Raw genomic sequence first — 14617 nt, 5'->3', positions numbered from 1 at the left:
AATGGAATCTCACTCTAATTTTAGAAATGTATAATTTTTTTTTTTCTTTCAATTTTCATATGAATATAACTTTTTAGCCATTTTCATTTTGTGGTTTGTAAATGGAAGGAAGGGGAGGGGTTTATATTCTTGCCTTTCCAGTTTGTTTTTTTTTAAATATGATTCCTCTTTCTTTCATTTATAAGCAAAAAATATCAAAATAGCTGAAAAGTCTTGTATTGAATTAACAAGAAAAACTGCCCCTTATCTCTTCTTAAACATTGTTAAAAAAATTATAATCTGAAAATGTGTTTAATCTACATGATTGCAAATAAAATAATTTAAAATAAATCAGTAATTACAAATTTAGACAGTTCTGGGAAATACGTTCTTTTGTTTCTTTTATTATCTTAAAACAAATTGATAGAAAGTGTCAGAAACCAGATCTCCTAAGAGAGCGTTTTGGTCAGATACAAAAACAGTTGAAAACAAACCTGTTATCATTCTACAATAGTGACGTCTCAGGTAATTGGCAATATTCCCACTAATAAAAGGAAGAAGTAATGCCTAGGAGGTGAAACTCCTAGGACCAAACCAACCCATACCTCATTCTGACAAAAAAAAAAAAAAAAAAAAGAAGCCTGCTCACCAGTGCAGCAGGCCCTATTTGCCAGAACAAAACATTAAAAATACCCAAATGATAGATTTTGTAATTCACAATCTCAGTTACGTAATCTCTATTTTCACATTTTTTTTTTTTTTACAATATCAGTGATTTTGTTTGTGTTTATTTCCATTTGCCTCTGTTTTTCTAATTTTTTAAATGTTTCAAGTGTATCTTATGAATTGTCCAATTCGTTACCCATAAAATATCAAATTGATTCTCGGAAAACTGAGAAATTATTCTTTTAATAAATAACATTGAAAAAAATAAACTGAATCATCGTTCATAATACCCAAATTGTTTTTAATGAAACAGTTGGTTTATTTTTTATCTATCTTGAGTTAATGAATCTCAATCTAGATTTGACTTAGTTATATCAAATAAATTGATTCATGTGAAATGGTAAATAAAAACTGGTCATAAAAAAACATCCAATATGGAGTACTGAAATTTTGTAGATTACAAAGAAGATAAATGTGAAATATGAATTCTAACAAAGGAGGAGAACTCAACGCCACTTCAACTCCGTTCCGGATCATGTTAGTTTTTGCAGGAAGGGGTCACCTTTCTAGTACTGATCAGATTCAACACTGTTTAACTTTGGTAATTTAATGAGAATTGGTGTATTAACATGATTATGTAGTCTATTATTAAAATTTAACAACGACTAATTTGTTCAAGGGAAATAAATTGTGCATAGAAATAGATACATGATACAATGGATAAAAGTATCACTTAAAAACTAATTGATTGTTCTGGAGATAGAAAGTTCAATCCTCACTATAAGCAATACTAAATAAAAGTGAAGACTTCCATCTGGTCATTGCTGGTGGTTCAGTTGGAAATTTTATATAGATTCCGGACAAGATGCATCTGTGAGAATAACATCCAAGATAAGATCAAATAATCCGAATCAGAAATATTTTTCCTATTTTTTAATTTGTACATTATTATCAAACTTTAAGCATATATTTAAATACTGATGGAACGTGAAAATGAAATTAATTTTAAATATTTAATTTTAAGATCTTTTGTGAATTTTGGGAAGAAAACTGGAATATTTATTTAAGATATTAACTAGTTAGTATGTCACACCAAATTTAAAATAATAGCATTTTAATTGGTCCGTCATGCATAAGATTTTAAGGAGAATAGATGGAAAGTGGACCTTATCAGTATCGTAACTCTCGGTTTCCTTATTTTGTCCTTTAGTTCTCACATTCTATGAGTGATGTTTTTGACAAAAGGAAAAGAAGTACAGTTTTCTGGGTTGGAATCTGTTTATACAACATTTATTGTTGGCTAATTTTGACCTTGAAGTATATAATACCTGTTTTTTTTAAGTTCCTTACATCAAGTGATTTCATGCCTTGTCTGGAGCGATTTTTATTATAAAAACAAAGAAAGAAAGTAGCATTTCATCACTAAATACTCAGATTAAATAAATAAATCTCTGGAATATTGATTCCTACTTTCCATGGTATTAATAACAAAAAAAACAAACTCATTTATCATAAACCATCTTTATAAGTAATCGAATTTTGTTCATTGCATTCATTATTTTTCATCTTCTCCTATTGTTCATCATTCAACTAATTTTCTATCCATTTCATTAATCCTTATCCTTGAGTGGCTTTTAGCCTTGATAAGCGGTGACCTATTTGTAAAAAAAAATAAAAAATAAATAAAATAAAATAATTATACAAAAATGGAAATTTCAGTGTTGATAAATTAATGGTTCATGATTAATTAATTGACATGTAAAAGTGATTGACTATAAGAATATTTTACTAATTTATTATGTACACAAGTATAAATGACAGACATGATTAATGTATGAATAACTTTAGAAAAATAAATATATAATCTATATATTAATACGATAGCGCATGTGTTATTTTCTGTCATGCTTACATTTGGGTCGTTTAATTGTTATGTACTTCCATTTCTTGTAATAAATAATTTTACAAAGAATTTTTCAAATGTTTTGGTTTCGATTATAGCTGATGGCACTCAAGTCATTTAATTTTTTTATGATTAATTTTACTGAGAATTCTTCATAAAGTTGGTTTTTGTTCCGTTTATAGCTGATAGCACTCAAGTCATCTATTTTTTATAAATAATTTTACCAAGAATTCCTCATAAGTTTTGGTTTCGATTATAGCTAATGGCACCAAAATAATCTATTTTTTTAAATAATTTTATCAAGAATTCTTCATAAGTTTTGGTTTCAGTTTCAATTATAGCTGATGGCACTTAGGATTTAAAGTTTGGAATTCGGTTTTGATTCAAGTTGATGAACTCAAGTCATAGAAATGTTTTTTTTATTTTTGAAATTGCAACTTTATAATACATAAAAATCGATAAAACATTAACTTTATGATAATATATACAAAATCTGCAAGAATTAAAATATCATATTTAAGCATACTTTATAATTTGGCTACACCGGGCGTCTCTGTTAGCTTGGATAAATACTTTTGCAGTTTTAACAAAAGAGCTACAATAATATCAGTGTCTTCATTTATGCTGAATGTCTACAGAATGCCAACATCAATATATTACATATGAATCAGTCCTTCGTGGAATTTCCACAGGTTCCGCTAGTAAGAACTATTTAGATAGGGTGTTCAGAGTAAATTCAACACTTTTTAGAGAAGACAAAAAAGAATGTTATATCTTGGTTAATGATTGACGTATTAAAATTTGAAGTGCACATCTTTTTTTTTTTTTTTTTTTTTTTTTTTTTTTTTTTTTTTTTTTACTCATGTTCACCCCTTACAAAGCATATCGCCACTTGGACGTAAGGGGCTACTATTTGGGGCCATGTCTAGGAAAGATTAACAAGATATTTGTTTATGTTACATTTAAACTTCTGCATATCAGTACATCCAGGGAAGCAGGCAGCAGGAAGGGAATTCCAAAGTCTAGCTATTCGAGGGAAGAAACTATTGGAATAGAAAGCTTTCTGGCATTTAGGGACAACAACAGTGAAGGGGTGAGATCTTATTGCTAAGCGGGTTTGTCTGGAATATGTACGTCAAGGTGGTACAAGTGAAACAAGTTCATCAGAACACATTCCATTAAAATATTTGTAGTGATGCAACACTGCGGTGATGGGACAGAGGCTTGAGCTTAGTTGATAAAGTGGGACCGATTAGATTGACAACTCTTTTTTGGACTTTATCTAAGAGGGAGATGCACCAGCCCAGATGTGGCAACAATACTCCATGCATGGGCGAATGGTGGCCTTGTAAAGGTACAGGATACTCTCAGGTGTGAATAGTTTTCTAGCACGATAGAGGGAACTCACCTTCTTTGCAGCAGCCTTTGCAATGTTCTCTATGTATTTGTTTCAGTTCATATTGCCCACAAATGTTAAGCCGAGGAGTTTGAAGGTAGAATTCTCAGGTAGTGCTATTTGTCATGGGTATAGGGGGTTGGAGAGGCGTCTTGTAATTGTTAAAGGAGAGCAGCTTAATTTTACTAGCATTAAATGTTACCATCCATTTATGGCCCCATTCCACTATAGTCTGGAGGTCATTTTCTAACAATTCTGCCATTGTCTTAGATTTATATACATCCGTTCTTTCCTCATGCATATTATAGAGCATTGTATCATCAGCAAATATACCCATCTTGGACACAATATTATCAGGGAGGTCGTTTATAAATATCAGGATTAATAATTGTCCAAAGATCGACCCCTGAGGATCTTTTGCCGAATACAACTCACTTGAAGTCGCCTTGAGCCTCCATCATAACCTCCTAAACCTGAAACATTCAGCCCTCGCTGTGCCCTTCAAGAGAAAACATTAGTTTCATCCTACAATCAGCTTGTTCTTGTTGTTGCAGGCGATATATCTTTAAAAATCTATCATACTGCACTAAAAAGGTTTCTTTGTAGCAGGTAAGTTTTAATTTTGCACAGCAAGGTCCTGTATATGTTTCCTCCATAATATATTGGAAAAAAAATAAGATTGAATAAAAGTTTGAATTCTAGCCTCCTCCCTCAAAAAAACAAAACAAAACAAGAGCATAGGTACAGCTAATAGTTAACTAAAAGGGATGCATGTCATTATGTAATGTTTACACATGTTGACTCAACGTCGCAAACGAATAGAAGACAAGTAATAACTCGATTCACTTTTTCTTGTAACAACAAAATTTATTTTGGGGTACTTTCTCGAATCAAACGTGATCATGCTTCTTCTCTCTGACCTGTCTTCTCAAACGTCCTCCACATCTCTAATGCGATCTCTCCTTTTTATAGTTTTTTTTTTTCTTTTTCCTTACTGGTGATGTCGCTTTGCATTTCATATGCATTTCCATGCTCTGTGAGAATTAAAACACTATCTGGTCAGAAAGTGGGTGATCATCTTTCACACAGGATTATTACTATAAGGCATAATGATGTTGACACACCGGTTCCTGTCAGATCACTGAAGTTAAGCAACGTTTAACCTGATCATTACTAAAAAGCTGATGTTGAAGCATTTCTCCTAACAAATACCCCGGATATCTTAGCACTAAGTGAGACTAACCTACACTCCTCCATCCCCTCTAACTACTTTAACATGCCTGGATATCTCCCACTTTGCCGTAAGGACTCTGACAGACATATGCACGGACTTGGAGTTTACATTCGTAATACCCTTCCCTTGACTAGAGAAAAAAACCTAGAAACGGATGATCAAGCCTTTATGTGCTTTAGACTAATCATGCAACACAACATTAGCTACTTTTACTTTCTCTACCGCTCTCCCTTGACCCAAGACTGCACCATAATAAACAAAGTATCTGACAGCATAGACACAGCACTCTCCTTCGACACTAGCGCCCAAGTACATGTATTTGGCGACTTTAATGTCCATCACAAAAACTGGCTTGGATTCTCTACTTACACGCAACTCATAGCTTCTCTGTATCTCACTCCCTATTGCAAATTGTTACATTTTCAACCCGTTTCCCTGATCAGGAAGAACAACACGCATCACTATTAGATCTGTTTTTGACCACAGTTCCTGATGATTGTGTAACGAAAGCCGACAGCCCACTTGGGAACGCTGATCATGCGGTGATAATGGTTGAAATCGCCCTAAACTCTAGACCCAAAACTGAAGAGCCAGTGCTCAAAACAACGAGATATTATAAAAAGGCTGACTGGGAAGCCATCAGAGATCTTATCAGAGACGCCCCATGGGGAAATATTTTTTCTCTTCCTGCTGAACAGTGTGCAACCGAGACCACTGAATGGTTCAAAACTGCAATCGAAGCGCATGTTCCCATGCGGAAATTCTATAGCAAGCCCCACTCTCCCCAATGGTTTACTTCGACTTGCGCAACTGCCATTGCTCAAAGGCAGCATGCATTCCACAGGTTTAACCGACATAAGTCCAGTTAAAACAGACAGAAGTACATAGAAGCTAGAAGTAACGTTAAGAAAGAAATAGCGACAGCTAAGAGGGAATTTACGGAAACCACTAAAAAACGCATCGAAGCACAAAAACTAGGAACTCGTGACTCCTGGAAAATCTACAACAGTGTAGTAAATAATGGACAATCAACAATTCCCCCACTAACCAACAATCACGAGGTTCTTTGCTCAGCAACCGAGAAGGCTAACATGCTTGCCAGTCGGTTTGCCTCAAACTCCACACTGGACCCTCTAAACCACCCCTACCTCAATTTCCTATGCGGACAGACGCCACGCTAGATGATCTGATAATCACCCCTGCTCAGGTGCATGCTATCATAAAAAACCTTGACACTTCAAAAGCATGTGGACCCGACTTCATCCCAGCTGTGCTATTAAAAAAGTGCTCAGCCGAAGTAGCTCCAGTTCTCTCCAAACTCTACAACAAATGCCTTAATGAATCTTGCTTTCCGGGCTGTTGGAAAACTGCTTCTGTGGTACCAGTATTCAAGAATTCTGGCGTAAGAACTGACCCATTAAATTATCGCCCTATTAGCCTCCTCCCACTTTTTGCCAAAATATTTGAGACCTTAATTAACCATGCTCTAGTCCAGCACCTTACAGATGCTAAACTTCTGACTGACCAACAATATGGATTTAGACAAGCCCGTTCCACGGCAGACATCCTCACTGTAATCTCTGAACGCATATACCATTCACTGGACAAAGCGGGAGAGGGCAGAGCGGTAGCTCTAGATATATCTAAGGCTTTTGACAGGGTATGGCATGAGGGTCTCCTCAGGAAGATTAGATCATACGGTATCACTGGTAGAATACTTAACATAATTAAATCCTTCTTAGATAAGAGAAAAATCCAGGTTGTCCTCGACGTCGTACATCTAAACAATATGATATAAATGCGGGAGTGCCTCAGGGATCTATCCTTGGACCTCTGCTGTTCCTGATATTCATAAATGACCTCCCCGACAAAATTGCCTCTGAGATGGGTATATATGCTGATGACACCACACTCTATAGCAGGCACGACAGGAAAACAAATGAACATATATCTAAAGTAATGGCAGAAACACTAGAGGATGACCTCCAATCAGTAGTGGAATGGGGACAAAAATGGATGGTCACATTCAATGCCGCCAAGACAAAACTGGTTTTATTCAATAATTACAAGAAACCTTCTCTACCACCTATAGCAATGGCCAACGACTCTTTATCTGAGAGTACGTCTCTCAAGCTCCTTGGCCTAACGTTCACAGGAAACATGAGTTGGAACAATTACATCGAGGGCATTGCCAGGGCCGCTGCGAGGAAGGTGGGCTCTCTCTACCGTGCTAGAAAACTTCTAAAACCCGAAAGTATCCTGTACCTCTATAAGGCCACTATTCGCCCATGTATGGAGTATTGCTGTCATATTTGGGCTGGTGCATCGGCTACTAGTCTCTCGCTCCTTGACAGGGTTCAAAAGAGAGTCGCAAATCTGATAGGCCCTAAACTGGCATCTAAGCTTCAGCCTCTGTCCCATCGTCGAAACGTTGCATCCCTCTGCCTGTTCTACAAGTATTATAATGGCGAATGCTCTGAAGAACTGCAAGCACTTGTGCCCCCACGACGTGAACACCCTCGACAGACCCGACAAGCTGCAAAATCCCACCTCCACACTGTAGAGATCCCTAGATGTAAAAGATCTTTCTACTCCAGTAGTTTCTTCCCCAGAACTGCTAGACTTTGGAATTCCATTCCAGGTCACTGCTTCCCCAACTGTACTGACATGCATAAGTTCAAGTGCAACGTGAACCAACATCTCGCTGCCCTAATCCCTACATAGTACCCCAGTAGATGTTTCCCCTGATAGTACCTATTTACTATGCCTCCCCACGGGACAGAGTTAGACACCAGGGTCGTTTTTTAACGTGGAGAAAAGGTACAAAAATAAAAATTGTCTCAGTCGTGAAGGATTTCTCCTCCACCGAAAGAGAACAAGAAAATGAAGAAAAAAAAAAAAAACGGGTGACCAATTTGGGAATTCCAGGCATGAATGAATCCTGATGTTGATTCCTCCTGGATTTTTCCCAAAGTTTTGTTAATCTGGTATCTCTGACACTATCATGATTTCTCCTTTCTCTTACCATAGACAGAAAGAGTTAAAATGTAAAGGGAGGGAGGTGCTATTACGTATGTGAGTACATTGGTGTTTCTTAAATGTGATTAATTGATCATCTGGCCGTTTATTTTTTAAATTCATTACAACTCTTGTATTGTCTGACATAAGCAATTGTATGGCGCATGATGTGAGCATTCTTATAGACTTATTTAGATTTTCTTTTCTTTTTTTTTTGAACACTGCACTTTAACCAGAGGACATCAGCTGGAATGTAGTAAAAGTAGACATATCAACATTGGTTAGACCAAAAGCAAGATCCGATGTAACTGATAATGCTTCATCCTTAAAACCCACATGCTGCATAATGAAAAGAGGAAGCGGGGAAACAATATATCTCGTGAGTGACGTCACAACGAGAGTTGACAAACGAGTCAGTTTTTCCAGTACAAGTCTAATGTAAACAAATATTGATTATGCCATCTTAATCATAGGACACAATGTTTTCTTAGTAATGTTTTATAATCCAATTAAAAATCTCATTAACCCTTACCTTCAAGTGGTTTTTGGCCTTGATAAGTGGTGAAACATTAGTATTAAAATACAAAACAAAATGACTTGAATGATATAAACATGCATTGAGCCTAGAGGGTTGAACTTCAGCTCATATAAAAAAAAAAATTGTGGTCAGTCGAAATAAAAAGCTTTGAACTGTCATTATTGTAACGTTATTCGAACTAGAGTATATTAAGACACATGTAGAAAAGCTTTCCGATTTTTTTTTCCAATTTTTTTTTATGACCTCTACTTTTGTATAAGCAATATCGCCTGAAGAGGTTTTTAGTTACTTGTAACTGGCTGACTGAAACATGCTCATGAATGTGTAGTGACATATAATGCTTATATAAAACAAATAAAAAGTGTATCTAGCCCTGCTTGAGTATTTAGCACTCTTATATGAATCTTGTTAAAATTCATTGGTTGCTTCACCTCTGGGAAATATTAACCTGGAATTATACATTTATTTATTTATTTCATTTTTCATGTCAGTTCATGTTCTTATTTCATTTGCTTTGCCTGTCTGCAGAAACCGTTTTAATTTTATTTTATTCACAAATCGAAGTTATTTTGGAGTGGAATTTGAAACTCATATATTATAATTATGTAAAAACATTAAATTTATGTTTATTAATAAACAGATTCACCGGACATATATAATAATTTATTTACCGCTCATTATATAAATAAAGAAGAAACCAGGAAAATATGGCTACTTCGGACTGTTACCTTGTGCTGTGGATTACTCAAAATACAGATTGGATCCCATTACTTCACGGATACCGAAGACCTTTATTTCGGATTTTACCATGCAATTTGGATGTGAAATTCTATATCCTTTTCATTAACTTCCCTTACTCTATGATACTTAAATGCTTAAAAAACTTTTAATTGTGATTTTCCATGTCTTACTGGTTTTAGCAAGTAAGGTGTAAACCATTATAATTATTTGCTAGTATTTTCTCTGAAGAGATGGTAGACATCGAAATCCTATAGGATAAGGAGTTATAATATTTCAAATGTATTCTGTATCTTACATAGAATAATAAAAATCTTTTGATTTGAAATTTAACGATTTCACGTCATAAATTTTTAAATTTAGTGAATTACTAAAATATATTTGCTCTATCTTGTATATTGAGCAATTTTTATTTAGATGGGATTGTCCTTATAGAATATTACTGCCAATAATATTTTGTAAGACTTATAATCACAGGTTTCCATACCAGTTGATTGTTGGATAATTTTATTCTGAAGAATATATATATATATATATATATATATATATATATACTACATAATGTAGTCAGACTTTGTGGACACCCTCTCACTCTCTCTCTCTCTATATATATATATATATATATAATCAATTGCAAAACCTGTAGAATATTTATACAAATTTGTTTTCATAATTTCACTATATTTCTCTTCACCGCCATCCACTTGGTCTACCAAATTATTGCCACATCGTCCTTGCAGTTTAGACTTGCTTGTGCTGTTGGTTAGAGAGATATGAAAGCTGTTTCTATTTCTGTAAATATGTTAACCCATTTTTTTCACACAATATATCTGTGTTTATTTCTGTCTAGCCTCTTGCTTAGCCATAATCCCTTTTTTCTCTCTGACACCACTTTGTCTCCTGTCTTCACTTATGTTTTCACAATGCATACATCTCTCGGTCGACTAACCTCTTAAACTCCTCAAACAGCTTTTTGTTCTTGAATGTTATTAGAATGTTCTGCTGACAAAAATGTTACCCGATAATCAAAACTAGGTAACTTACTCATGTGAATCCATTTGAGACCTCTTACTTTCTACTGTTCTTCAGTCATAATTTTTAATTTATCCCACAAGGGAATGGTTTCCTTTTTTTATCTTCTAATGCTGCTTCTTCTATTATTTCAGCTTCAAATCTGGGATACAGCTGGTCAAGAGCGTTTCCGCTCGATAACTCAATCCTATTACAGATCTGCTAATGCTCTCATAGTTGTTTACGATGTATGTTGCCAGGCTTCCTTTGATAGTCTTATCCAGTGGATAAATGAAATAGAAACACACACTAACAGTAAAGTGTTAACTTATTTAGTTGGTAAGTACAACATATCGATTTTATGTTTGCCTTTAAAAATTATGTGCTATTTAAAATGCTATTTTTTTGCTCTTATTTGCATCATTGTTCCTTGTTTTACACTGATACTGCTACTACTACTACTACTACTACTACTACTGCTGCTACTACTACTACTACTTTCTTTTTTATAAATTAAAAAAATGAAACATAACTTTTTCTCTGTACTTTTTTTTTACATGGGGGTCACCACTTATCAAGGCCCGAAGGCCACTCAGGGATAAGGGTTATTGCGTGTACAGTAATCAATGAGATAGTATTGTAGTAATCATTAGTATTGGGGGTTTTGATAGAGTAGTTTCTTACTTAAGGGGGCGGTTTGTCAGGAGTTTGTTTATGTTGGACTTGAAGACGTCCAAGTTGTAGTCAGGTGGGAAACAGGCAAGCGGCAGAGAGTTCCACTGGCGTGCAGTTCTAAGAAAGAAGCTTTTCTCATGGAATCTACGTTTAGATTTAGGCACAGATAAAGAGTGGGGAAAATTTTTTAGCAGCATATGTAATATATATTCAAAATGGCTTTGTAAGATCTTTCCTTCATTGGAAATATATAGATATATATATCGAGAGAGAAAGAGGGTCTTTCTTATAAATATCACACTTCTAGTAATTGTTTTCAAGTTTTTGAATTTCCGTTCTCCTTATCCTTCGTTTTTATTTTGTGTGTTTGTGGCAGTTTGTCTCTGAGTTACAAGATGGCACAATGAACTATATTTTCCATCACTACAGCAAAACACATCTAGGACATTTATATAAAAAATATGAGTGTGGACTGATTCTGTTTTTTTAGTTATTGGAATATAACTTACGTGTGTGTGTGTACACAGATCAGGTCATGTCATATGCTACTGGTACCATATAACCCAGTACTACCTGCCTCATGGTCGGATCACCGGCGACTAAACTGGTTCCCTACCAGACTTGTTTGGTGAGGAGGGTGGCTAGTCTCCCTGAAGGATTAAAAACAAGACCTTCCAAAGGGCGAATGAACCCTTTTTCGGGGTCAATGGCCAACTAGCACCGTGTCTGTTTGTGTGTATGTATGTATGTATGTATGTGTGTGTTGGGGTGGAGAGGGCTCCCATAAGCTGTGGTGAAGGCAACCTTTCTAGGAGAAGCAAATCTCTGATTTCAAAAACATAAAGCGGGAGACCAGTACCCGCATTAAGCTGGTCTGCAGTTTAACTTGTTGCTGGCTATCTTGCTCTTGCTTGTTGCTGGATCTCAATATTTTGAACCGAGAGAGAGACTTAGCTGTCGTATAAAGCTAAGACTCTGTAACATCATCTGTGTATAGATACTCCCTCAGTCTATTAAAATGGTCCTGTGGCGATGGAAGTAATTTTTGGGCTCATAGACTTTAAGTATCTGAGGGAGTGCCACTCGTCTGACAAGACGTTGCAATCATCATATATACACACACACACACATCGATGAGTTATCTTCCAATAACTAAAAAACAGAATCTGTCCACACTCATATTTTTTAGATAAATATCTTAGATGTGTTTCATATATATATATATATATATAATGTATATATCCTGATGCTTCCATAATGGGATGAAATGCGGAGATTCTATGTAGCTTAATTGCCATATATTTTTATCAAATGCATTTTAATAGTCATAAAATTCCCATCCACATATGCAAACAGAAAGAAACCAAAAGGATTTTAAAACTAAGCACAAATCACGTCTAAACTTTGTAATTTACAAACTCTGAAATATTTTGTTTTTAAATGAAAAATAAAAAAGTGATGGTTGCATATATATATACATATATACATATATATATACATACATACATACATATATATATATATATATATATATATATATATATATATATATATATATAGGGGAATTAGAAAAACAACACCGGTTGTAGATACACCGGTGAGTCGTCTCCCAAGGCTTGGTAAGCAGAGAGCTGACAGGGGTTTCGAGAAAGTTTGTTCTCCCATACAGTGGATCAAAACCAATGTGAGAGAAAGCATGCAACCTCACAGGGTAGAACACACTTATCCTCCATGTTAGATACAAGCCTTACATTGGTGGAACATATTCATCCTACCAATGATAGAAGTGTCCACCGAGTGGGTGAGTTATGAACATTTGTATTGCTTTGTTATGTTGTGTTACTTGTCCGTATTGCATTTGTCAATGTGTGGATACATATCTATATTTGTATCTGGGTTCCGTCTAGTTAGTTATTACATATAATTTATGCTTGTTTCAGGTTAATTAATGTAACTATGTGACAGCAATCCACCCCCCTCATATATATATATATATATATATATATATATATATATATATTGTCATCCATATACAGTACTGTTTCGTTGTATCACAACTCATCAGTGCGGCTAGATGTACACCTTTCCCCAGCCATAGATCGAACCTACAACCATCGCATTGACAGTTGACAGCTCTCACATTTGGACCACGAATCAGTGCCGTAAATATTTCTCCTCGAGTGTGTATTCAATCCATACGTGCCCGTCGCAACAGTGCTCTGACCATCAGCTTGTTTTACAAACAAATCAATAGTGGGCTTCGCTTAATAGCTTAAATACTGGGTGAAAATATATTTACAAAGTGCTCAACTCAAAGAGCGTGGCTGTATATATATATTGAATGGATTGCTATATATATATATATATATATATATATATATATATATATAGTGCATTTAAAGTATACTGTAAACAAAGTGCTCTGTTGTAAAAATGACACAAGAACTAAAATGCAAATTATTTAAAAACTGTTTTTACATATTCTAGAGATATACCATGGTTTTGTTAACATGGATAGATCTTTGCTGGTTAGAAAAGATAATCAAAGACAAATGTAAGATGTTATAGCGATCAAAAGGGGAAATAACTAATAAAGAAAGAGTTATCGCCCTTTATAGATTCTAGAAACAGACTGGAGATTTCAACAAGAGGAAAAAATGGCGGGGCTAGACTAACACATGCATATCTTTCTGGATATACTTAATGTTTCTAACGGGAATAAATCGTATTTAACTTACAATGAGCTTGTCTACTTATTACTCAAATATTCCATTATCCCGACAAACCATTTCTCCAGACAACAAATATATATATGTATATATATATATATATAGTGTGTGTGTGTGTGTTTAGAGTATGCTGAAAACAAAGTGCTCGGTTGTAAAAATGTAAGAGCTAAAATGCAAATTATTTAAAAACTGCATTACATATCCTAGATGCATACCATGGTTTCATTAACATGGATAGATCTTTGCTGTTTAGAAAAGATATATCTCAGAATATTTGTCAAAGACAAATGTAAGAGAAACATAATAAAACATGATAGAAAAAAAAAAGGATGACAATTATAGACATAATTAATAACGTTAGAGTCTATATTAAAAATCCCAAAATTGAAATAAACATGTATTTCGAGGGTAAACGCATTATGGAGAATGCATGATCTATGAAAAAATAAATACAATTTACTTTGATGTTTGAGAACTACACATTCTGTCAAAGAATGTTTACAATCAGTAAAAATAAATGCCATGCTGAGCTGTTCAGATGCAAGACCTGATGAAATGGCATCAGTGGAGTAAAACCAAGTAATAATTTGGAGCGAGTTGGAATGCATCCTCTCAGCTTCAACACAAGGCAATAATTAAAAAAAATAAAAAGAACTGATAATATCAATCAGTTCTAAATTTTAAATGTGGGTAAGTTTATATTTTCCAAAGTTAAGAAATTCTTTTTTTT

General features: G+C 34.6%; 1 protein-coding gene across 2 annotated transcripts in view; it reads left to right on the top strand.

Moving 5' to 3' along the window:
- Positions 1-14617, top strand: part of LOC145254843 (ras-related protein Rab-30-like) — a 204852-nt gene that overhangs the window by 179590 nt on the left and 10645 nt on the right. For both annotated transcript variants that reach the window (XM_080113685.1, XM_080113695.1), the window contains exon 4: positions 10639-10822. In XM_080113685.1, coding sequence (XP_079969811.1) covers positions 10639-10822 — 184 coding nt within the window. The remainder of the gene's footprint in view (positions 1-10638; positions 10823-14617) is intronic.

The sequence above is a fragment of the Euprymna scolopes genome, chromosome 3 (assembly GCF_053919585.1).
Source record: "Euprymna scolopes isolate OS-2025 chromosome 3, ASM5391958v1, whole genome shotgun sequence".
In the NCBI taxonomy this organism is placed as follows: Eukaryota; Metazoa; Mollusca; class Cephalopoda; order Sepiida; family Sepiolidae; genus Euprymna; species Euprymna scolopes.
The sequence above is the reverse complement of the archived record's forward strand: the minus strand, read 5'-3'. Positions and strand labels throughout refer to the sequence as shown.